General features: G+C 39.2%; 1 protein-coding gene across 4 annotated transcripts in view; it reads right to left on the reverse strand.

Annotated features, from left to right (window-relative positions):
- Positions 1 to 10,430: 10,430 nt before the first annotated feature.
- SEPTIN7 (septin 7) overlaps positions 10,431 to 24,374 on the reverse strand; it is an 87,571-nt gene continuing 73,627 nt past the window's right edge. For all 4 annotated transcript variants that reach the window (XM_033088602.1, XM_033088603.1, XM_033088604.1 and 1 more), the window contains 3 exons: positions 16,306 to 16,441; positions 12,544 to 12,683; positions 10,431 to 11,493 (listed from right to left, as the gene is read on the reverse strand). In XM_033088602.1, coding sequence (XP_032944493.1) covers positions 11,454 to 11,493; positions 12,544 to 12,683; positions 16,306 to 16,441 — 316 coding nt within the window. In that variant the 3' untranslated portion in view covers positions 10,431 to 11,453. The remainder of the gene's footprint in view (positions 11,494 to 12,543; positions 12,684 to 16,305; positions 16,442 to 24,374) is intronic.

Consider the following 24,374-nt stretch of genomic DNA (forward strand, 5'->3'; position numbering starts at 1 on the left):
CAAAGTTCCCGAAATTCATCCTGTCATATCTTATGCCGTGCTGGCCTCCCTGCCTCCTGGGGGATGAGCAGGGCCATGCTTTCCAAAAGGTTTGACTAGAAGTTCGGCCACAAGGGACTCTGTCTCCTACTTCTTCTCCCTCTTTTCACTTCCAGGGGACAGTTTCTCTTTAGTGATGGAACCTGCTAGCAAAGGGAAGACCCTGGAATTGGATGTCTTGGCAAAAACTGCCCACCCCCCACCCCCACACTCACCTGAAAGAGACACACAAATGCTGTGACGTCTCCTACTGGCCAGGTCTGACTTTGACTCTACAGGTTCTCACTTCTTTTGAGGACAAACCAGTTTGGTGCTCTGCCAGCCCAGCCATTGGTTGTGTTAACTTGCAGAAGCAGGAAGCATCACTCATCTGGACCACATGTTTCCATCTACGGAAAGTTAGTTCCAAAGCATGGACTCAGGGATCCATTTGTAAAGGTGCAACATTGGCACATTTCTTCACCGTGAATGGCAAGGACTATAGGCCAACTGCTTCGAACTTGGGGAAAACGTTTCATACCAATTGCCCCGTTTCGCGCAAGAGTTCTTTAGGCCACAGGGGAGGTAGATTGTTCCAGTCTGACAAATGGAGAAACTGAGGCAAAGTGAGAAGGAAAGACTTGTTTCTCGTCAGAGAGCTGGAGAGGACCTGGTCTCAGGCTCTGTCCACCGCCCTCCCCCCGAGAACCAAGTTCATGACCTTCACAAAGCCTTTCACTTCTTAAAATCCCAAAATGTAAATACAGCCCCAGTACGTGGTGCCAGCAGCGCTGAAGCCCGGAAGGGTTCCTCAGTGGGAGGAGCCCGACACCGGGGCAGTGCTGCTCCCTGGTGCCAGCTGGGAGTCGTGTTCCCAGCTCTCCCAGGGCTCCTGCCCTCCACTTGGTCCCTCCCTCTTCATCTTCTTCAGAGAAGTGGGCGGGGCATGAGGTGGGGGCAGGTAGGCCTCCGCCCACATGCCCATTCCCATAACCAGGCCACTTGTCAGGCAATGCCAGGTTTTTCAAATGGCCAAAGAACCCTGCGACGGCCCACGGTGTGCTGTCACAATTCCAAGAGGGACACATGAGTGTCTGTCCAAAGCTTTTCCCAGAGAGGACCCCCATCCGCTGAGGACAGTGAGGCCACCAGGGACTTCTCATCCCGGTGCCCCACTTCTGCCTGGTTCTGCCTGGCCAGGCTGATACTCCCAGGAGAGCGTGGTGTCTCTCCTCTCCAGCCAAGTGTGAGGGCTGGTGCCCTATTGTCCTCCATCACTGTCCAAAATGGGCACCACTAGGGTGATCATCCTCCCCCTTCCCCCCCAGGTCTATGGCGACCCCAGCTTCTCCCTGACCCAGGCCCCTCCTTCCTGAGCATGCCCACTGGGCCTGGGGCTGCCCCACTCCCCAACGCAGGAAGCAAACGCCCCTGGTGCGGCCTGAGGGTTCCTTCCACTCCTGCTGGCCCCCCCTCTTCCCAGACCCAGCTTCCCTGTGACGTTCAGGCCCCCATGAGAGTAGTGAGAAGCTGGAGGGAGAAGACCCCCGCCTGGCAGGCTGAGCAGGACCAGATCAAGATGCGGACTATAAACCCTTAAAGCCAAGCACCCCCACCGCCCATCCATCCAATTCAAAATAAGAGCAATTGGAAACTAAACAGGGGCAACAAAACCCAGACTGCAACAAAATCCTGGTTTTCCCATAAGTAATTGGATTTTTTTTTAAAATACAGGTATCTGCCACTTTTCAAAAGTTCCCATTATGCCACTTCACTTTTACAAAAGACCTACACAAGTACCTGTGTCTGCTAACTGAAAGAAATCTGAAACGGACTTTTGCTTTTACAAAAAAAGGCAAAAAGTGACAATGGCGTTCAGCCCTGGTTTTGCAGCAGCAGAGAGGGGCCCCACCAAGCTCCTTCCCCGGGAACCACACTCAGCATCTCAGCTTCCAGCCACCAGAGTTTTGAACTGTGTCTGGGAGCAAATGTGCTTTCTCTCCATTTATTTTGGGCACCGTTAGCAAGATGTGTCCTAAGGGAACTGCTCCTTTGCTCTCTTTATGCTGTTTCTTCTTCTGAAGGGTTTCATGGGAATCCTCTCCTTTTGGACAGTGGGCTACCTGTATCAAACCTTAACCCCCCCCGCCCCCCCAGCTTTTGTCCACATAAGCAGAAGTGTACTGTGCCTGCTGGGCCGAGCTCACCAGGGTGGGGAGGGAGGGAGGGGAGGCAGAGTGTGGGGCCCAGATACCTGGAGCCTCTGAGGTGAGAACAGGAGTGGGTGGGGACAGCGATGGGTGGGGAGAGGGACCTTTCAGAGGGGCAGGGCCTGGGGAGGGAAGGGTCCTGGACATGAGGTGTCATGGTGGCCTCACCATAGCCACCTGTGGAGGAGAGAAGAGCTTCGGGAAACCACCATAGCCTCCCTCTCCTTGTGCTGACCTGGGTTTGAACTGGCTGCACTGGGTTCTAGAAAAGTCACTGTCACTGTCACTGTCATGGGGAAGCTTGGGGTCAGCATACGAAAGGCCAGGCCAGGAAAGCACAGGAAAGCAAAGGGAGAAGAGTCAAGGGATGACTCACCGAGAGGTGCTCCTAGGGAGATGCCAGGGTGTGGGAGGCTCTACACCGGCCTCTGGCTGCCCATCGTGATCGCGCATCGGTCTGCAGTCCGCTCACATCCTACCCCTTCCAATGGCACAACTCTGCACTCCAGTTGTCACTCAACTGCCCTGGCCTCAGGGAGGTAGCATGGTAGGTAGAGAGGTAAGCTCCCTTCTTCCTTATCCTCCCTCCCTCTTATTCTATTCTTTTTTTACTATTAAAAATTATGGTAAAAAATATATATACCACTGAATTTGCCATTTTAAAGTACACAATTTGGTGACACTAACTACATTCACAGAGTTGTACAGCCATCCCCACTACCTATTTTCAAAAATTGCTAACACCCCAAACAGAAACTCTGCACCCTGTACAGAAACATTAAACAGCGACTCCCAGGATCTAGTAACCTCTAGTCTGCTTTCTGCCCCCAGTATTTGCCTATCCTAGAGATTTCATAGCATGTGTCCTTTTGTGTCCGGGAACGTCCTCAGCTTCATCCATGGTAGCATGGGTCAGAATTTCCTTCCTTTTAAAGGCTGAAGTGATGAGTACTATTCCGTTGTATGTCTGTATCATACTTCTTTTCTCCATTCACATGTCCTTGGATACTTGCGTTGCTTCTACCTTTTGGCTATTGTGAAAAATGCTGCCGTGAACGCAGATGTGCAAATATTGGTGATCAAGTCCCTGTTTTTGCTTTTGGGTAAACGCCCAAAGTGGAATTACTGGGACATATGACAATTCGGTTTAACTTTTGAAAGAACCGTCCAACTTTTAAATGTTTTCTTTATGTTTGATTGCAATGTTCTGTTTCAAGAGTCAAAATTATTTTTGTTACATTCTTAAAACTTTCCCCTGAATAAAAATAGAAGATCCTGAAGTATTTCTGAAGCAAAATAAAATCCGACTTTTGAGTGGCGTGGAATCCAGGGGCGGCCAGCGCTTGAGAAGCCCCCAGGAAAGCTACCTCTCAGAGCGTGGGGTGAGGGGGGAGGTATCACAGCCCGTACGGGGATGCTGCCACCTTCTGTCCCAATGGCCACAGCCCACTGCGGACGCTCGAATGGCGGCCCAGAGAAATAAGGCAAAGGCTCCATAGATCCCAGCCCCCGCTGGACCCCAAGAGATGGGAGCCCAAGAGGGATGAAGCTGGTACGGCACCGGGTCGCCGCCCAGCGGGCCACTTGCTTGGGGAGCCCGGCCTGCACGGCCGTCCACAGCCGCCAGGGGGCGCGGGAGAGCCCACCGTCACCAGCCTGCTGGGCTAGGCCCGGGCCACCGCCTTCGGCTTTCATTCTGTGGGAGGTGGTGGCGGGCTTCTCCTTTCACCTGGCTGCAAAGAGAAGTCTCAGCGTGGGGCGGGGTACAGCTAGGGCTGAGGCCAGGTCCTGCGCCACCTAGGACATAGGGGAGAGGAGCCTGTGGGTCTCGGCCTGAGGCACTCATAGAACAAATGTTGAGCCCATCGTTTTCTTCAACTGTAGCCCTGCACTGTCCCTTCAGGGTGTTTCGTGCCTGTTTCTTTCAGAGGCCACGGGCCCCCGGAGGGCAGGAGCATCAGGCACCTATGTGCTCCACGTGGGGCGGGCATGGCGGAGGGAGGGAGACGAGGAATGAGTTTGCCCCACTGGGAGTAGAGAGAAGTGAACTAGGAGCCTGGACCCTAGACTCTGGTGTCAACTCTGCCACTGATTCCAACGAATCAACCCACAGGGCTTATTGGCACCAAGGGGCCAGGCCACGGACATGAGGTGATCCTCTTTAAATTTATCTGAAGGAAAATGCAAGCACATCAGCCAGAATTGGGGGCTTTGGACCACAAAGTACAATGTATATAAAGATGAATATATATATATATTCATACACATGTATATGTTTGAAGATAAGGCAGCAAAGAGTATAAATGTTAAATTTTATTAAAGTTCATTAAATTTCCTATTTTGACTATTGTACTGCTATTATGACAATTTCTTTGTTCCTAGGAAACAACACACCTAAGGGTTTACTATAAGGAGCATAGAGCTGCAAATGACTCAAAAATGGTTCAGAAAAAAAGTACTTTTGGCCAAAATTAAAAATGAGAAAACCGTTCATGAAAAATCTAAATGAGGGGTTGACAATCTGCTGGGGGTGCCAGCAGAAAGCCAGCCCTGGGGGGTAGGGGTGCTGAGATACGAGCAGCGGGTGCACCCGTGACCCACAGAGTAGGGACCACGTAAACCCACATCCAGGGCGGGCAGCTGGGAGGGAGGGGGTGCAGTCTCACGAGGAACAAAGTTCAGGGGCTGCCTGCTTGTGGGGAAGAGGGTTGCCGGCCAGGCAAACCCCCAGCTGGAATGTGGACTGTGGGTGAGTGAAACTGATTCAGAGGCCCAAGCTGGCTGCAGAGTTAGCACCTCGTGTACCCATAATCCCGAGGGGGAGACAAGTTTTTGGGGCAGCAGGGTGCTGTCCGGCTCACAGTGTTTTTCTCTCAGTGATCATGTCTGTGCCACCCACCACAGTGGACCTGCTGCAGTTCTTACCTGAGGTTTTTCAAACTCTAAGGCTGGGGAGAGATGCCACTCTCTGCTCTGGTCAAGACTGTACAGATGTATGCCTGGAGTTAACGAAGGTTGTGGGTCGGGCCTGTGGGGACATCTGGTCTGAGCAGGGAGGGGACAGGGAATTCAACACTGCATGATGCCATCCAGAAGCCTTGCCAGAGGCTTATGAACCTAAAAGCCACACATTCACTGGCTTTGTTCATGTTGCTACACAAGCCTACTGGAACTCTTGCATATTTGGGAAAGATGAGTACAGAAATGTCCACTGCAGCACTATTTATAAACCTGAAAAACTAACCATAAAATGGAGAAACTGTGATAGCAGCCAGCCTCCTGGCACTCCAGCTCTTGTACAGCCATCTCCCATGTTGAACAGTACCCTGCTACATAAACAATAAATAGCATATTGTGGAAATGATATTGTGTGACTTCCAAGGTGAGGTCATAAAAGACACTGTGGCTTGCACCTTGCTCTCTCGGATCACTTGTTCTGGGAGAAAGCCAGCTCCCGCATCACGAGGACACTCAAGCAGCCCTACGGAGGTGCATGTAGCAAAGGACTGAGGCCTCCAGACATCAGCTTGCCGGTGACCTGAGTGACGCAGGCACCCAGCCTCAGTCACTCAGATGACTGTAGCCCCAGCCACAATCACCAGCTGATTCCAGCAGAAACGAACAAATGCCATTATTACAGTTTAACTGTTACTAAGGTTAGGGGGCATTTGTTGCTTTGCATGCAGCAATGGATACTTAATACAAATGCCATTTAATCATACAGTGCAATTTTAGTCTGCTTCTTTTCCAAATGGGGTTGTAACAGCCACCTCGTAGCATTCTGCTCTGAGAATCGGTGTGAACTCTGTATTTAGCACATAGCAGGCGCTCAACAGATGCTTGCTTCTGCACTTGTCTGATTTTGTTCCCTCCCTTGATAAACAGGTATCCTTCCCAGTTTGAATACTGTCCAAATGTTCGCATCTGTTTGGAGGAGTCCATCAGTCCTCACAGCACAAGTTGGAGGAAAGCCATCTTCTCTTCAGGACAAAGACTATATACCTGGGCCAATCCCACCTGAATGGGGAGACCACAGGGGGTGGCCTCAGTGGCCTCTACTCCATTTTCCAAGCGCCTGAGACATGGGGTCTAATTAGGCACAAATGAAGTGGAGCCTCGAGAGAGGAAATGCCAACTTGAGATCTTGGCACCTGTACCCTGCAACCTGAAGGTCTAATGAGGACTTTATTTTGGTGTCTGCGTGAAAGAACTGTTCCTGAAATGTTAATTACAACATCAGTTTGCTTTTTTGTTGTTTTGAAAGTAAGCCACACTAAGCCAGATTCGTGTAAGTCACATGTGAGATTTATCTCTAGGAAAAAAATCAACAGCTCCTGACTCCAACCAGATGAAACATACATTCCCTGATTCTGAGAAGTAAAGGGGGAAAGCTCACAGTAACACGAGGGTCTGTGCCAGGGCACCCAGCACTTCACCCACCATTTGCCAAGTTGCTTAAATTACTGGTTTATCCAAGACATAGGGAACTTTTCTGCGCCTGCAGTCAAGTGGAGCACATATTTAAATATGAAAGAGACCAGTGAAATTCAAAGACAACAAAATAAAAGAGGGAAAAAAAGTCCCTGCTAAGCCAAGTTAGTTCAGTAGCCCACACTTGGATGAGTCAAACCCTCACCCATGAGGATTCCGTGGTCGGCTGTTTCCTTGTAAATATCCAGGGTGAACCGCTGCTCCTTGCGACATACCTGGAAGCTAGGAAGCTAAGCAGAACCCCCCGACCCCCCAGCCCCACTTTGAAGAGAGGAAAAAGACATTTGTTGGCAGTGTCTTACCCACCCCCTCTGGCAGTCCCACCTTATGCCACATCTTCACAGATCTCCATTCTCAGAGGTGTCAAATGCTCCCTCTCCCCATCCCAAAGGATGTCCAAAAGCCTGAGTGGCATTAGATTTCGGCAGGTCCACAAACGCGGCATCTGAAACAGTGGTTCTGTGTGGCCAATGTGGTTTCAAGCTACCCTTTGAGAGCCTGCCACAGAACAAGGTCTCCTTTCACTTGACCTTCCTTTGCTAATACAAGGCTGTTTAGCTGAGCCCAGCACCCCATGGGGCAAACGTTCAAGCCAAGAATAGTCTTCATTCTTCCTGTGAAGCTCTAAAAGGCTTCTAAAGAACACAGGAAATTGTCAGCCCCTATTTTTTGCTGAAAACAGCTGACACTAAACTTTGAACATTCTATGGACTAATCCCAAATCATGGGAATCAAGTTTGCTTGAAAAGCAGCAATGTTTCCATGAGAGGGGAGATACTTTGAAAAACCATCTCAGCATTACTCGCAAAGAATGACATATTTCATAACTCCCATTACTAGCAGCATAAAATACTCGCTCTTCACCAAATGTACATTTCCACGGTGTGCCCTACTGTTCAAACTCAGTTCACTTAGTAACTCCAACAGGCTCTCTGTGTACAAAGCAGTAGGTCTAGAGACCTATCGAACTACCTGAAAATGAATCATCGTACCTAAAACTGGAGAAAAACAGTACTCTTGATCTGTAATCGCCGCGGCATCACCACTTCCATTAACATTCAAGGATAACTTCTCGAGTCCACTTACCTTCACATCTGCAGTCAGAATGTCATCTTCATCCAAGCCAGCAAGGGAGGTATGGATCTATTTCATGGCTCAAGAAACAAATGTTCAGAAGAGAAAAGTCACGTGCCGAATTCACAGAGCTGGGATCTGAACCTAGGTGACTAGTGTTCAGTGTTTTCCAGCACACACCAGGTAGGCGTATAGCTAAGACTGAAGCACACAAGCCCTGGTGTCACCAAGCCTGGTTCAAACTGCACCCCCACCAGTCACCTACTACCTAGCGGATAAGTCACTAAACAAACATCCCCAAAACTGTTTGTACTCTGTAAATGGATGAGACGGTATCTCCTGAGGATTAAATGAAGATAATGCACATCAACTATCGAGCTTACTCTCCGGGACGGAGCGAGTGTCCCATACATGGATAGTTACCATTATTGCAAAAGGAGCAGGAAAATATCCTGAATGAAGTACACCCATTTTTGCTGACATGTGCAAGCTTTTCACTAGAAAAGATTTCAGTTTACTGGAGTGACAGACCATAATTTTTCCAGTCAAGTAGGATACCAATTGAGTAGTTCGTCCTAATCACTAGGACGAACTTAGGGATTCACCAATAATTGAGTACAAACAAATCTGTATATTACTTAGATGAATGGCTTCCAAAGTGAAATGTGCTAGGTAATCCACTGGGGCTTGAGAAGAGTGCTAAACTTTTTTTTCCATTCTTTAAAATGTTGTTTCATAATGTTCACATTAATACAGCAGTACATGTATACATTTTCTTGTACAATTATAATGATGGATACAGACCTGAAAATATTTTCCTAAGGTCACAGGACCCGTTTTGGAGATGGTGACCCACACAACTCGCTAAGTCAACACTTTGCCCTTGCTGCATCATCAGACCCGCGGCCCTCTTTCCTTTCTTTTTGCTCACCTAGTATAGCCTGACCTCCACATTTCTAGGTCAGCTTCTCCAAGTGGATAAAAGGCATGAAAGGTGTGGGGAGTCAGAATGTGAAGGTGGTAGTGACACCAAGCTAATGAATCTGAGAGGCAGGAGTCTGATCTCAGCTTCCGAGATTACAAACTGAGCTGCACAGAAATAAGCCATATGTCCATTATCAGGCTTCCTGTTACTTGTGAACTTGATAAACAATTAGATCTCATTCCACTAGGCGGCAGTAAAACTCTACCACACAGTGCCCAAACTGCTCACCAGGATTAGTGCTGACTTGGCCAATCCCATTTAATTAGAAAGACAGCGGTTAACGAGTTCCTTCAATTATATAACTAGCCATTGCTCGTGCGGTTTATAAACTGGCCTTTCCTTATGCCTTCCTGAACATTGTATGTATCATGACCGACCAATCATATATAGCAGCTCTCAGAAATCCACAGGCCATACAGAAAAAACAGCCCTCAATACGCTCAAAAAGCCTGGAGTCAACAATCAAAAGACCCAGTCAAGTTGCACAGGTCCTCTATCAGATTCAGGTAAAACTTTAGGCATGACAGGGATGAGGACATGTGAACGTTTTCACTAGAGTGGTAGAACAAGATGACTCATCACAATATACAGAATTTTAAAATGGTAACTATGAGAACCCGTTTCTAGAAGTAGTAGTTCTTCACCAGTTAGGCAGGCGGTCTATATAAACTTTTCATTTTGCATTCTTCGAATTCCTCAGGTTGTCCTTCACTCCCTAAAAACAAATCTTTCTGGTTAGAGGTGATAATCCAGTCTCTCTTAACATAAGAAGGAAAAACAAAAAACCCCTGCATGTTTACGTACGGTTATTCCTGAACACCTAACTGATTCTGGTCTTGGAATAACAGCCAATTTAGTTTTAAAAAGCCACTCGTACCATGTTATGCTGTTCAACAGCAGAGGGCATTTTGGATTAATAACTTTTCCAAGACAATTTTTAACTATTTATGATCATCAAGTAGGATAAATATTTACTGCAGTATTCCTACATCATGTTTTTAAATGCCCCGTAAGATCTGCTTTAAAAATAGTACCCTGGGGAGAACTTATGTGTAAAGTCAAAATTCTGTCATGTGAAAAATCTTAATATGTTTTACACTTTAGATCTATGTATCTTTGAAAAACAATAACCATCTTCCAAGCATACTGATTTATTTAAATCCTTCTGACTCTGAAGTAAACAAAAATATTGGCTAATCAGAATTATCAGTTACTTCCTTCTGCTTGGATTATTGAATCAAAAAAGTAACCAATATGGTGAAACTTTTTAAGGTAATGAACTGGGATGCATTAGTTATACCTAAAATTCCACAAAGCATTGTTAAAATAACATAATCTGATCTTACTGAAAAGAAATTACACCACCCTCCTTCCAGCTAACAAAATTTCAGTTTCCAGGGACTTGAGAGTTTATCTATTGTGCATGAGTTGGGATTTGTTCTTAGAGGAAAAAACATATTAATGAGAGACAGTAATGAGAAACACTGTATCTCATAAATTAGAAAATCAACACACATTCGAAATGAAACAAAATACAAGAGAAAAATATAAGCGTTACAATTGTGGAGCAGGCAAATTTAAGTTGAAAAGTTTTTCCTAAACATATTCTAGTCTTGTATACCAACTGTAAAATACTTAAGACCCACACTCTATTACATCACAACATTGTTTATTATGTGAATTTTTTACAATACAAACAAAAAAAAAATACAGAAATGCAATATATGAATACAGCTAAATGCAAAGTGGTGACTTTTTTTTTCTTTTCAAGAGGCCATGGTTCCCATTTCTAGTAAAATAAAGAGACTGCACATAGGTAGAAATAGGTTGGTCGTTAGCTTCACAATTTTGCCTAGAAGATCTATAAATGCATTTTTCCCCCTGCTACTTACCATAAAGTGTAAAAAGGGAATTAAAGGAAAAGTTTCCTTGTTGGTTCCTACCATATGAAAAATGCTATAATTCTATTTTAGCAGGGCCAATATATGGAAAATACCTAAATTAAATGTTATTACAAAAATGAAGCAGTAATGAGATTCTGGCTAAAGAGGGCACTAAATGAGAATAATATATAAGAATCCAAAACAAACAAACAAACAAACAAAAAGGCTGTTATAAAAAAGCTCTAGGTGCATTGTAAGCATATAGGGTTTTTTTTTCCATGTGTATTTTTAAACAATGGAAGTGTCAAAAAATAGGGTCAACTGTGTTAGACTAAATTACATTATTGTATACGCTGCATTGAATGGAACCTTTGCATTATAATTATCATAGAGAAGCATAGTTTGTATCATATTATGGCAATTTATCCTCAATGAAAACCTTTCAGAGTCCTTTTATTTTGGAATATCCTGTAAACAATCAAACCACCAGAATATGATTGTACAACAGTAAAATGTTTTCTTGCATTAAACTGAAGACATCTGTTTAATAAAAAAAGAAAATGTAGGAAAGGTACTTAGAGCTGTTAGTTTCTAAGTACGCAACACCCTAGACAATTCAAGGCATCTTAATCTCCACCAAGAACAAAAAAATAATAATAATAATTTTTGTCATGCTGTTAAATCCATCATTAAGGATAAAAGTGGTGCAAATTGGTCAAACGGATCCAACAAACACTGATGTCCAAGCTGGCATATTGGCAACTAATATGTAACTGGTGGTCAACAAAGGGCTTAAAAGATCTTCCCTTTCTTCTTGTTCTTTTCCAAGGTTCTAAATGATTAAAGGAAAACAATCAAAATGACTGACTATATTATAAACATTATAAACAACATATGGTAGCAATAGCTAACCCAGCTACAACTGTGTTCGATTTTCAAACATTTTTTCATTTGAAAAATTAAAAGATTTAGAAGTGAACAATGAGGACAGTGCTAGTTCATAATAGTATTTTCTTAGACAATCAAGTATTTGACAACATTCCAGAATAAACACAGTAAATATATGACAAAAACATTTTTAAATATTCTCATATGAGAATAATTCTTCTCAAATAGTGCAAATTGAAAAAGATGAACTGACATTAAACAGGGTATCTTTTTTCCCTACGGCCATTTTCATTCTGAAATGCATTTGCTTTTACAAATATATTTTCCTCTCCCTTGGGAAAAAAGTTAATAGAAGAATAGTGTTATAAAACAAATGTCTAATCTTGAAAACGTTTGGCAGTCAGGGTAAATTGTAGAATCTTTACAGCAATGCAACCTTTTGTTTCAAATGGGAGTAATGAGGAAAATTTTTAAAAACCAAGGTACAAATATTACTGAGTTTTGTATAAATTAAGAAAGAGTAACTTATTAACTGTATTAGGAATTAGATATCCAAAATTTTATCTTAAGGATTTTATTCTAAAGAAATAATTCAGCACAATTAAAGCATACCCTTAAGTGTATAAAAGATCTTTGTAACAGTGCTCTCTATGTGCACCAAAAATTGAACACAACCATTATGTCTAACAACTGTGGGAAGGAGGTAAGAAACTGATTATGGTGAATCAACTGGAGAGAATGTTATAAAGCTACTAAATTATAATTATAAAGACTGTTAAGTTGAGGAAAGTGTTTGTAGTGAAAAAAAATACTGTTATAGTAGACAGATTACATCCATCTATATAAAAATACTCATCCATGAAAATAATTGTACTTAGGATGCAGGATAACAGGCGGCATCTTATAAAATGTTATCCTAATGTTTTTAAAGTAGGAAAATAATTCTTCTAAAACATTGATACATGCATTTCTTGAGAATCTGATTATTAGTTACCTTGAAGAGTTCTGTTGTTCTAAAATACGTTGTTGGGCTTCCCAGTTTGCTTTCTCATCTTCAAACTGACGGCGTTTTTCCTCTAATTCTTTGTGCTGTGCTTCCAAATTCTTTTTCATTTGCTCATGGCGTCGTTGGAGCTAAATCACAGCATGATATACAAAATAAAACTGTTTAAGAACTCAGGAGCAGAAGGCATCCTAATGTTACAAGTATGAGCCCTGAGTTCTTGTGCTATAAATTCAGAATGCCATCTGGAAAACACTAAGATTCCTCCTCCTGTGGGACTTGCCACCCAAAAGGTCACTGACCCAAGAGAATAATCTTGAGAAACGGGAAAAGTACAACAAGCTTACAGTTGTGTAGCACTTCATAACAGACATATCTTATCTCATTTTCCATTACTCACAAGCATAGGAAGCTCGCAGGGCTGTACAGATGAGCAAATAGGTGTAGAGTTTAAGTCACTTTCCAAGATCATTAGCCAGAAAGTGGCAGAACCGGGATTTGAACCTGTCTCCTAATTCCAAGTTCAGAAGCTGAGACAAGTGGGAAGAAAGTAGGTAGATAAGGACCTAAGAGTTCCAAGATCAAGGTAAGGTCCCCTGATTCTTATAAAATAGGGGTTCTCAAATGTTAACTTTCATATATATCACCTGGTCTGTTAAAAATACAGAATCCTGGACTTCACCCAGACTTACTGAATTAGAATATCTGGATGTTATATCTAGAAATCTGTGTTTACAACAAGCCCCAGTGATTCTAATGCAGGTGGTTCTTCCTACACTGAGAATTAATGCTATACAGAATGCTGGCTGAGAAGTAGGAAAAACTCATGCAAAGTAGCTGCAGAAACAGAGCTTATCTAACGGTTCATTAAATAATTTCATTTAGGCACTAGTAAACCTACTTCTGAAGAAAATAGTCATACATACAAAAAAAAAAATTAAATCTAACTACACCTACACCAAATACTTAAGAACTACTCAAAATCTTCAGATGTCTGGGAATTATGTTCTATTAAAGATCATATTACCTCAGCGAGTTAACATCATGAATTTGGATTATAATTTTGCATACAATTTTTCTTAATTATGTTGTAAACCCATAAAGTGACTTCATATTCATTCCTATTGCAAATATTTCAGCCAATTCCTACAAAAGAAAACCATCTAAGACAAAGTGAGTCAAGATCTTCCTGATGATATGGCAAGTAAGTTACCAAGAAAATATCTGAAAACAGGAACATAGGAAAATGCCCCTATTATTAAAAAATGCAAGTTATTAAAAAAATGCAAGGAAATCATAGATACACACTTCAGAATATATAACTTTGGGAAGGAGAGAGATGGGGAGAGGTACAACTGAACTCATGATGACTTATTTTAAGCTGGGCAGTGGGTTCACAGGGATTCATCATTCCTTACCTGTGCATTTCTGTTACATATAAGTACCTTTCCTATTAAGTGCATGTTTGTAAAAAGTACAGGTCACAATCCCTCATTCGCAAGAAACCCTTGGGGTAAGAAGTGTGTCAAAGCTCAGAATTTTTCAGATTTTAGAAAAGGCAATACTACCTAAACAAGTGTATATACTATTTACAAAACCCCTCTTGGGCTGGCTAGGATAGCACCTATAATCAAACACACTACTACTTTTTGCAGTAAAACATAAATATTCACATCAAGTGAAACAAAACTATTCGTTCCACGTCTGGTTCTGCAATGTTCAGAGCTTTTTAGAATTTGAAATTGTGGATATGTGACTGCAGACTTGTCTAGTGAGTAAGAGCAAACAAAGAGTTAAGTGGGTTCAAATGCTGGCTTACAACCACGCAGCACTGACCAAATTCATTCATCCTGCCTCGCATGTAACAGAGGGAGATGCATGGCAGCACCTAGCTCCCAGAGCTATCGTGGGCGAAACGACGTCATCCACGGCGGAAGACGCTCTGCACAGGACTCTGCCTGGTGCACTGTGCTGATGGTATCAGCAGCTGGGCGCACAAATGAACTTGAGAAAAAACTGTATTAAACAAGGTTAAACAGGTTTCTTCAACCATATTATGCATATACTTATATGGCTTACAGTATTAGGGGAAACTTGGTCGAGATCTCTTCACAGGTCCTTTCAACGCTAAGAAAGAGTCTATCCTTTAAAGAGTAAATTAAGTTTCTCAAAACTCTGTTTCACTATTCACAGCAATCATAAAAACTCTTGAAGGGTTCTTTGCCTACACTTTCATAATTATTTGTTTGTAACATTTACTATTAGGAGCAAGTCCTACAATATATCTATACCAAATGTAAATTCAACTACTTTTAGATTTTCAATGGAATCTAAGTGTGGAGATAATACAGATTCTTGATTACTCCTATTTTTATTCCCCTTCTGATATAGATTAATTCTTTATTAGTGAGGGTCTAGAGACTCAAATGGATGGATTTAATCAGAGGCTGATAAATAAAAAGACTAAACTTAATCTCCAAAAGGCCATCTAACAGGGGCCGGCCAGGATGCTGTCTCAGACCAGGAGGAATCACTCCATGACTCCAATGAATTAGGTTTATGACAAATATAACAATAGTGAAAGTTTCTTTTTTTAAAATAAAGAGATTACATGAAAAGCCCAGTAACTTAAAAGAAATTTAATGTGGAATAAAAACATTTCCTCAAAATTACTGAATACTTTCCTCACTCCCTGCATTCTGTCTACTCAATGGATTAGGGAGTACTTTTGGTTATGTATTTTTTACTCAAGAGGGTTTCAGTATTTTTTATGCAGTAATTGCAGTAATTGAAACCATCCATCTGTAAGGATAGAATAGATCTGAACATCCTTTTAATGTATTTAGATACAAATATTGTTACATTAGTGGAGCCACATAGAACACAGATTCTCACTGAGTTTTATAATTAAAGATCATTTAAAAAACACTTCATATTAATGTCATCTCATATATTTAAAAACTATTTTTGAGCACAGTAACAAATCTATGCTGAGAAACTTCATATTGAAATCGTTGTACTATTTTGTGTTTGTCCATAGTTTCCTTACAGGAATATCATATCCCTTTATTTTCTCCTCTTTGACTGTAATTTGCCCTGGCATGTCCTTAGTTCAGTTAAGGGTCTTTCTTTATTTCTCATGCATATGCAAATAAGTTCAGTCTATCATTATTATCCTAACACTAGTTTTTATTCTTACATCCACTTGAAACTCTGATCTTTTCTTATACTAAATACATGGAATGGCTTATAATTTCATTTCCCCTAACTTGCTCATTATAATTAATTATTCATGGTAAGTATTCTGACTTTTTCATCTTCCATTATGTCTACTTACATAATGAAGTATATATTTTATTATAAACATAGTGCTTGTTTTTATTTTTCCATTTTATTACATTAGGGTGCTGTATACCATGTTTCCCCGAAAATAAGACCTAGCCGGACAATCAGCTCTAATGCGTCTTTTGGAGCAAAAATTAATATAAGACCGGGTCTTATATAATACAATATAATATATATGATATGATATGATATATGATATGATATGCTATGATATGATACCAGGTCTTATATTAATTTTTGCTCCAAAAGACACATTAGAGCTGATTGTCCAGCGAGGTCTTATTTTCAGGGAAACACAGTATTAAATTTGAAAGAATATGTAGAGAAAGGTTACACTATGCATTTTATTAAAGATATTAATCTGAAAGGAAGTACTGTGTCCATAAGTGGAAATGTTAAGTTGATTACCTCAGCTTCAGAGTCCTTTAGTTTTTGAACTTTTTCTTTGACCTTCATCTCAAACACCTGCTCCATCTCCATCTCCATCTTCTTCATCTTAGCTACATGTTCCCTTCTTTCTTCTTCCATTTGTGCCAGAGGGCTCCTGTTATGAACATTAAGAATAATTGTTAAACATTTAAAAATAAAAAGTTAATACAAAACTCTAAGTGATGAAAATAAATGAGATGCTATGTTTTGTTTCTTGAAAATCTGCTTTTTGTTTCTTGAAAATAAGTTTCAAAATAATTTTTTAATTATTCTGACACCATCTTAAATAACAGAGAACAAAGATTTGAAGTTTTATGTATAAATGCCTTAAAAATTCTTTAGAAACCTTAAAATTTATAAATATTTACAATCTAAAACTTCCTTCCACAAAGGTTCATACCTAAACTTGAATCTTTAGTGAATTATCATGAAAATAGATCTAAATAACAAAGGCAATTGTTATAGGGATGTCTCTCTAAAGTAGTGCCTATCAAATCTAAAGATGATCCATAAAATACAGTGAAGGAAAGGAAAAGGAAACATTCCCAAAATACATTCACAGAATGGAAAACTAGAAGAAATTATTTCATTTTGTACTTTCTTTAAACAAAAACTTAATGTGAGAAAAGGAACTGAGTTAATAAAACATACGTAGAATATTTTTAGTTCTACAAATCTCCAAGTATTATAATCTCTTCTTCTAAGACAACTACTGACATAACAATGATACAGTTAATTAACAATAGTTAATTATTTTGATAACTGAAGTGACATGCTGCAAATGACTACCAGTCAATACCTAGAACAGTCTTCACTTATGTAGGCCACTTATGGTAACTTTGATGCTCAGAAAATCCATTCCACCTAACTCAAGGATTTCATTTCTGAATTTTAAAAAATGTTCAGTGATAAAACACACACAAATACACAGAGAAAGAATCAGAAGCAAATAAATATAATTATTTTTGATATGCCTGAAAATAGACACAAGTACAGTTAAATAAACGTAGTTTACTGTTCCACTGACATTAAATCTCTTTGCACAATTTTGTGCAAAATTTTCATGCTGAAAAATAATACAAATGAGCTTTATGTTAAGCCTAGTATACTTACAGACCCAAGAGAACACCAAAGTATCAGTAACCTACAACAACCCCAGGGAGGAGAGAAAAGTGGGCTCTGTGGCTGTAAGGATCTCTGAAAATGATTCAAAACCCTGGGGCAACTTAAAAGAGGCAGGCCCTTTTCTGACTTTGTTGGTAAAACATGTTTATTTGGCCTCCACAAAAACAGGCTTTGATCATTGGATTTTACATTTCAAATTGGTGAATTTTATCTCAATAAAGATTTAAAGTTAAATCATGGCTGAAAAACACAATCAGGCCTTGGACTCCACCCATAACTTCAGGGCTAGTCACTTCAATCCTCATCTGACACACTGAAGATGCTGAGTTCTCTCTCCTTACGAGGCTGCCTATTTCTGAACCTTACAGCACTCTTCTTCCCTATCAAGGAGAACAAGAGAGCTAGATAGAAAATAGTAAACAAGAACACAGGACAGAACATTGGCTACTGCTTTTTCTTAGCAAAAAAGGAAGCACAAAGATGTGATAGACTGCTGTCATCAAGATGATGTGTTTTTGCAGTTAGTACAAATTAGAATAAAATGTTATCTGACTAAAGAATATTTCTTCACTAAAAGAAAACTTACAAACCTGCAGTATATTTTAACAATTAAGCAATAAATCAGAAGTTCTGAAAATGACAGTAAGCCAAACATTAACTCAGAATAAGAACCTGCATTCAAAAAGTGAGGTCAACAAATAAAATTTTAAGTGTAAATGTCATTATTTCATTAAAAGCCAATGAAGCCCTTTTTAATATATTTCTCATCTTTATGGCAGGTGTTTTTAACATAGGGGCCTCAGATCTCTTGGGCAGAATGTCACTGAATACCCTAAAATGACATACCAAATGCGTATGTGTTTGCGCATGCACATGCGAGCATTTTTCTCATGAGAGATTCCAAAGCTTTTGTCAGACTTTCAAAATGGGTCTATAACCTCACTTCTTCCACCCCTCAAAACCTTTTACACTATAGAAAAAAAATAATCTAATAACCGTTTTTGAACTGACAATCTTAGTAACTGAATATTGTATGTTTAAGCAACTTAGATTATCCAACAATATTGTTGTGATTTAAAAACAAATTAGAATTCAGAGTTGTGATTTTAAAGTTAAATATGTATTCCTACTTATAACTTATCTATAAAATGCTCATTTAATTTTATCCTTGGGAGGAAGAAGGCAATTCATGTAGATTTAAAGAGGATATAGTACAACTGGCAAATGAAAAGGCTACCAGTTTACCCAGAGTAAACACTGTCATCTACGTTATTTAAATAACTCTCCGCGGAAACAGAACAGTTTGATAGCAAAGAAACAGCTATAGTGTTTTGAAATTTGCTTTTAAATTCATAATTTAAATATTAAAAATCCCTACATAGTCAACTTCCTATGTCTTTGGAAAAACAACCCCTTTCATGCCTTCAAATGTTTTATCTACAAGAAAAAATACAGACTTAACACTCATAAAGTAAACCACATTAAAAACAGCAATGAAAGGCAAATTCATAGATTTCACAATAATTAAAGTATGTGCCCTAAAACAAAAGTTTATGGCAAAATTTGTTAATCCTAGTTCATTTCTTTTCCAAAATTTTGTTAGTAATCACTATACCAAATCATTACGAAAATAAATATGCTGTGCAATTATCTTCTGACACCCTGCTCAAATTTCTAAACGTATTTCAATATGTGTACTTTTAAAAGAAATTTGTAACCTTTCACATGAGATATTTTAAGTTTTTGGCCTTGTAAAAATACCTTCTGACCAAATGAACTGATATTCCAGTATTATTTTTAAAAAATGGTCACATGTATGTAAAAATGGATTTTTTGAAGACTCTCACCAAATGATCTTTCAAATCTCTTTAAGGTTTATATAAATCAATACCCCACTGCTAGTCATCTTTATTAAAGTAATATTTAGAAGTAATATTAAACTATACTTACTATGTAGAAAAGAGGTCCCTTTTTGTCATTACATTTAATTAACCTTTTTTATGAGGGCTGGAAAAACCTGCTTTTTAATGGGAAACTCTTCTTCATACTCAGTACACTAAAGCTTATAAACTTAGGCTTGTCAGAAAAATTTAAAACAACTCAGTCAAAGAAATGAAGAGGATTGGTGAAAGATTTTTAAAAAAAGAAAGGCTACAACATTAACATGAATTCATCACACTAAATCCGCGAAGATAACAAACAACTTGGCTCCTTCTAGGGTTCTCTCTAAGGGGTTATAGTTCCTGAAAGCTACCAGATGACTCACCCGTTCATGTGACCAATGACAGAATCCTAGCAAGGACCACACAGACGACCTAGTAAGATTCTACTGTGGTTGTGTCACATGACCCCACATTTCATTTAAATTACATGTGGTCTTCCCTGCCAAACACATTAAGCAAGTACACTTACATACTTTTGCTCTAGTCGGTAGGCCACTATGTATACAGACAGGTAGCGATTTTTGTACCAAATTTGCCAGAAGAATTTCATATAAATGGGTTTAAAAAGCATAAAAATTTCCAAAATTTATGGAAAACAATAGTTACAAACATTTTATTTTGCCTAGTAAGAGCATTAAAACTAAACATAAACAATAACAATACTATCATTATATTTTCATGAAAAAACATTTGAAAAAGTATAAAAGAGATAACTGAATAAATTTAAGTTTTGGGAAAAACTCTGGCAATTTTCATAAAATTGTCTTTCTTTTTTTAGATCAATGAAAACTTTGTCATGTACCAAAAGAGTTCTGAAGATTATTAGCCTTTGGAAACCCATATTTTATTTTTAGTCATTTCTAGGAATTTTGTTATCTATCAAATTTTCCCAAGACTACAGATGGAAAAGTCTATAGAAAACAGAAAAATAAATTAAAATATGGGAAAGAGGTAACTGTGTGCCCCAACTTGAAGAAAAGATATTGTCATAAGTGGTGCCAATAATAGACAACAGTTCAGAAAAGAGTTGCTCATCAAATGTGATTTTAAATAAAAGGTACAAGGGAAGACCAAGGAAGGAGGAAGCAGGTAAAACTTTAAGAAACAGGTTTAGCAAAAAAAAAAAAAAGAAAAAAAAGGATAGTTCTCCTTTTATTGGGGATCACCTTCAAGAGATCTGCAATCTGGATATGGTTAATTCTCTCCTTAACCTATCCCACCCTCCACAGGGATGGGCAAGACATACTCTCCCTGAGGATTTAAGTACTTAAAATAGATGACTTGATATTTTCTTTGCCAGACACAGGTAATACCTGAATAGTTGCTAAGAACAATGCCCACTTTTCCAGACTCTGGCCTTGAGACAAATTAGTATATGACGAGACAAGCTCAGCTATTTTTCAGGTTTTAAACACATAGTTTAAAATCCTGGGTTTTCCCCTAGCTTTATTGAGATATAACTGACATAAAATATTGTGTAAGTTTAAGGTGTACAATATGATGTCTAAATTTTAAATCCTTCCAAAATATTATTATTCTAGGACCACTAATGTAACAGAAAGGCACATTTTCAGACATACAAACCAAATATTTTTATTTTTAGCCCATTTTATTTTATTGTAGCCATTCAGTACACTACAGTTCATCCAAAACTGCCTCAGAAAAATTTAAATATAAGATGAATTTATCTACTTTATTACACAATACCTAATATTAAAAAAAATTAGCTTATACTCGAAAACCAAAGTGTGACTAGCACACTATGGAGTGTCCACTGCCTACAAGGGTTAATATAACTATAAATTTTGAATAGATTCATATGCGTATATACAATGGACCCTTGAACAACATGGGTTTGAACTGCATGGGTCCATTAATACACGGATTTTTTTCAATACTTCCTGCGTTGTTTTTGATCTGTAGCTGGGAGTCCACAGATGTGGAGGGCTGCCTGTATGCATTGATTTACATCATTTTATAAAGGGGGACCTGAGTACTTGCACATTTTGGTATCCGTGGGGGGTCTTGGAACCAATGCCCCACAGATACCAAGGGATGATGACTTAAGTTTTTGGGGAGTCAAAAACTTGTATTTTTGACTGCATGGGGGGTTGGCACCCCTAACCCCCCCAACGTTCAAGGGTTAAGTGTGTGTTTGTGTGTGTGTGTGGTGTGTGTATGTGAGTGAGTGTGTTTGTGTGTATGTGTGTGTTAAGGGCAATGAAAAAACATAGGTCCAACAATAATCAGATGAACAAATGACTATCAATTTTCTTTATTTCTCAAATTGCCTGCAGGTGCTATTTAGAGGCCATACGAAGTAATAAAGTGATAAAATGACCACATTTTTTTAAAAGACCAAAGAGATTGTCTGATTCAGTGGTCTTCAAACTGGGGGTCTGTATTTATATGAAGTCTTCGAAGAATTACTTGAACCTTTGCAGTTTTAAGAGAATCAATTTCCAGATCCTTAACTTGCATACAAAGCCTTGCCTAAAGTGACGGGCCTGAAAATATCCAAGTTACAGATAGCCTATCTCTCACTTTACATAAGAAAGACCTACTCACTCTTACCCACCCCTTACCTAAATTATATTGTCCCAGAGGTACCTGGGGTGTGAAAACCTCCAGGTGACAAAAGAAGTCTCCCTCGATTAATCAAAGTACTAAAACATAAACCCATAGACTGCCTGTATCTCCCAATATCAAACATATGTCTATTAAGGGCAAAGTGTGATGTTAGGTGTTAGAAACATGGTATTTGGGTCCATGTTGGGATACTCTGAGTTCAGATACACAACACAGGAAAGTCGTTGGAGAACTGGCAATTTTGGTTCATGATTCTGCCTGTTCCATTCCAAGCTCCCTGGAACCTCCACTTCTCCCTGCTACCATTAGTAAAGGATGTATTGCTATGGAGAGAAGAGTCCCATGAGAATAATACAAACAGAGTATCAATAAGAAGCCTAAACTCACATTTGCTTATTTCACATATTTAAATATTAGCCATTCCTTTCAGTTATTCACGAATGGGTCCTTAGCTATATAGAAAAGCACCTCATATCAGTGAAAGCACCATAAGTTGTTGACACTGACTTTTTTTTAAAAAGTCAACTGGAATGCTTTCAAAAATTGCTAACATTTTTAAGACAATGTAAGTTACAACCAATGGATAAAACTTCCAAGTGACTTCTTTCAGATTCTGCATGTTATTCAATAAAGTAGTAAAAACCTAATTTAACAAACCAGATAGATCAATATCTATTCTGATTACAGCCATTCCCCAGTTGGTTCAATCTTTGAAAATATTTATTTTTCTACTTACTATTAACATAAAATAATATACTAACTGCTAGGGCAATTTTCTTTTTAGCAGTACAAACTTTTTCATATTTTCACAGGCTCAGTTTAGATATGATTCATCTCATTTCCAATAGACTTCTACCTTGTTTTCACCTGGGTTCTAGTTTAACTCAAGTAATCCACACTAGAATTCTATACATGCAGAAAAAATTTTAACAACATTGTAAGGTTTACTATTTTTCTCTGAATTACCTTACTTGCATCCAACAGCATAAAGACCCCCCCACCACCACCACCAACAGCACTACTTTAAAAGCTTTGTATTTGAAATATGGAAACAATTCCTTATTTGTAGGACATGGACAAATGTTTAAAAGAAGAAAATTAAACATTAAGTGCACACATTTAATGAAAAATATGTACCGATAGTACATTTCCCTTTAACATATTATAAAATTATCAGTGGCTTTGTGTATTTTTTCTTTTAAATGGTTAAAAAGTTCTTAAGCTAGTGAAATGCATTTAAAATGGATTAGGATTTTATGACTATTTACTATGATGGATCTTTACATTTTTGTGCTAACTAACAAAGTTTGGTGCAAATTCTACTATAAGAAATAGTCTTGCCTTTTTCTCATGCACTAAACCTTACCTCAAATAGAATCTTGTATTTTAAATATAAAATTTTTAAAAAATATTAACAAATCCATTTTTAGAACAACAATAGTAAATTCCCAGAAGTCAGTGCTTTTTGCAAAGCATGAATTACTAATCACCTGTACCAGAACCACCTAGGGTGCTTATTAAAAATATAAACCCTTAGGCCCATCCCCCATCTATTGAATGCGAATCACTTGCTAATCACTCTCACAAGATCCCTTAAACCAAAAACCCTAGGAATTGATCAATAAAGTTCCTCAAATAGGCATGTTAACAGCAGAAGAAGAAATTCAAAGTTAAGAAAGAGATTAGGCCACTTTACCAATGCTTTGTGTGTTTTCTTCTGGAATTTAGGGACATTGTGGAGACGTAACATTTTTCTTTTCCATTGTAAGAGATGTTGGCCACTATAAAACAGTGCTGCTACTTTGAGAACTTGCCTTTCTCATTATTTATACAGATGATCCTTCTAGACTACCCTCTACTGGCAGATAACACCTGGCTACAAATGTACACACATTGTTAAAATGGTTTTCATGACACGTATGATGCCAATAAAGGAGAAATGGCACAGACACTGGTACCAAGAACTCTACCAGTGAACTCACCAGTCTCCTCACACATCTCTTTGCCCTATCCCATCATAAAATCACCACAGCGTGAGATACCAGCTTGGTGGGGTGAAGCTACACACTCAGGAGTCACTCCAACAACCAACAGAAGAACCAGATTCCAGATAATTTACTCCCTGGAAATACACAATAGGAACAGAAAAGGTAACCAAGACTACATTCATCTAAATGTTCCTTTTGTTTGGTCCTGTACTTTGTTTCTATGTAATCTGTTATTGAAAACTTTGCTATCAAAAATGTTTATTTTAAAAAGACATAATAAAAGGTAGAAGTTAGGTTTAGTCTCTTTAGAGACTATGGGATGTTTATATTACAAATAAAATAGGTCAAGAGATCTTGGTAGTAACTTTTCTCTTCCCTTAAAAAGAAGTATTTGCTAAAGGAG

This window comes from Rhinolophus ferrumequinum, chromosome 20, assembly GCF_004115265.2.
Source record: "Rhinolophus ferrumequinum isolate MPI-CBG mRhiFer1 chromosome 20, mRhiFer1_v1.p, whole genome shotgun sequence".
Taxonomy (NCBI): domain Eukaryota; kingdom Metazoa; phylum Chordata; class Mammalia; order Chiroptera; family Rhinolophidae; genus Rhinolophus; species Rhinolophus ferrumequinum.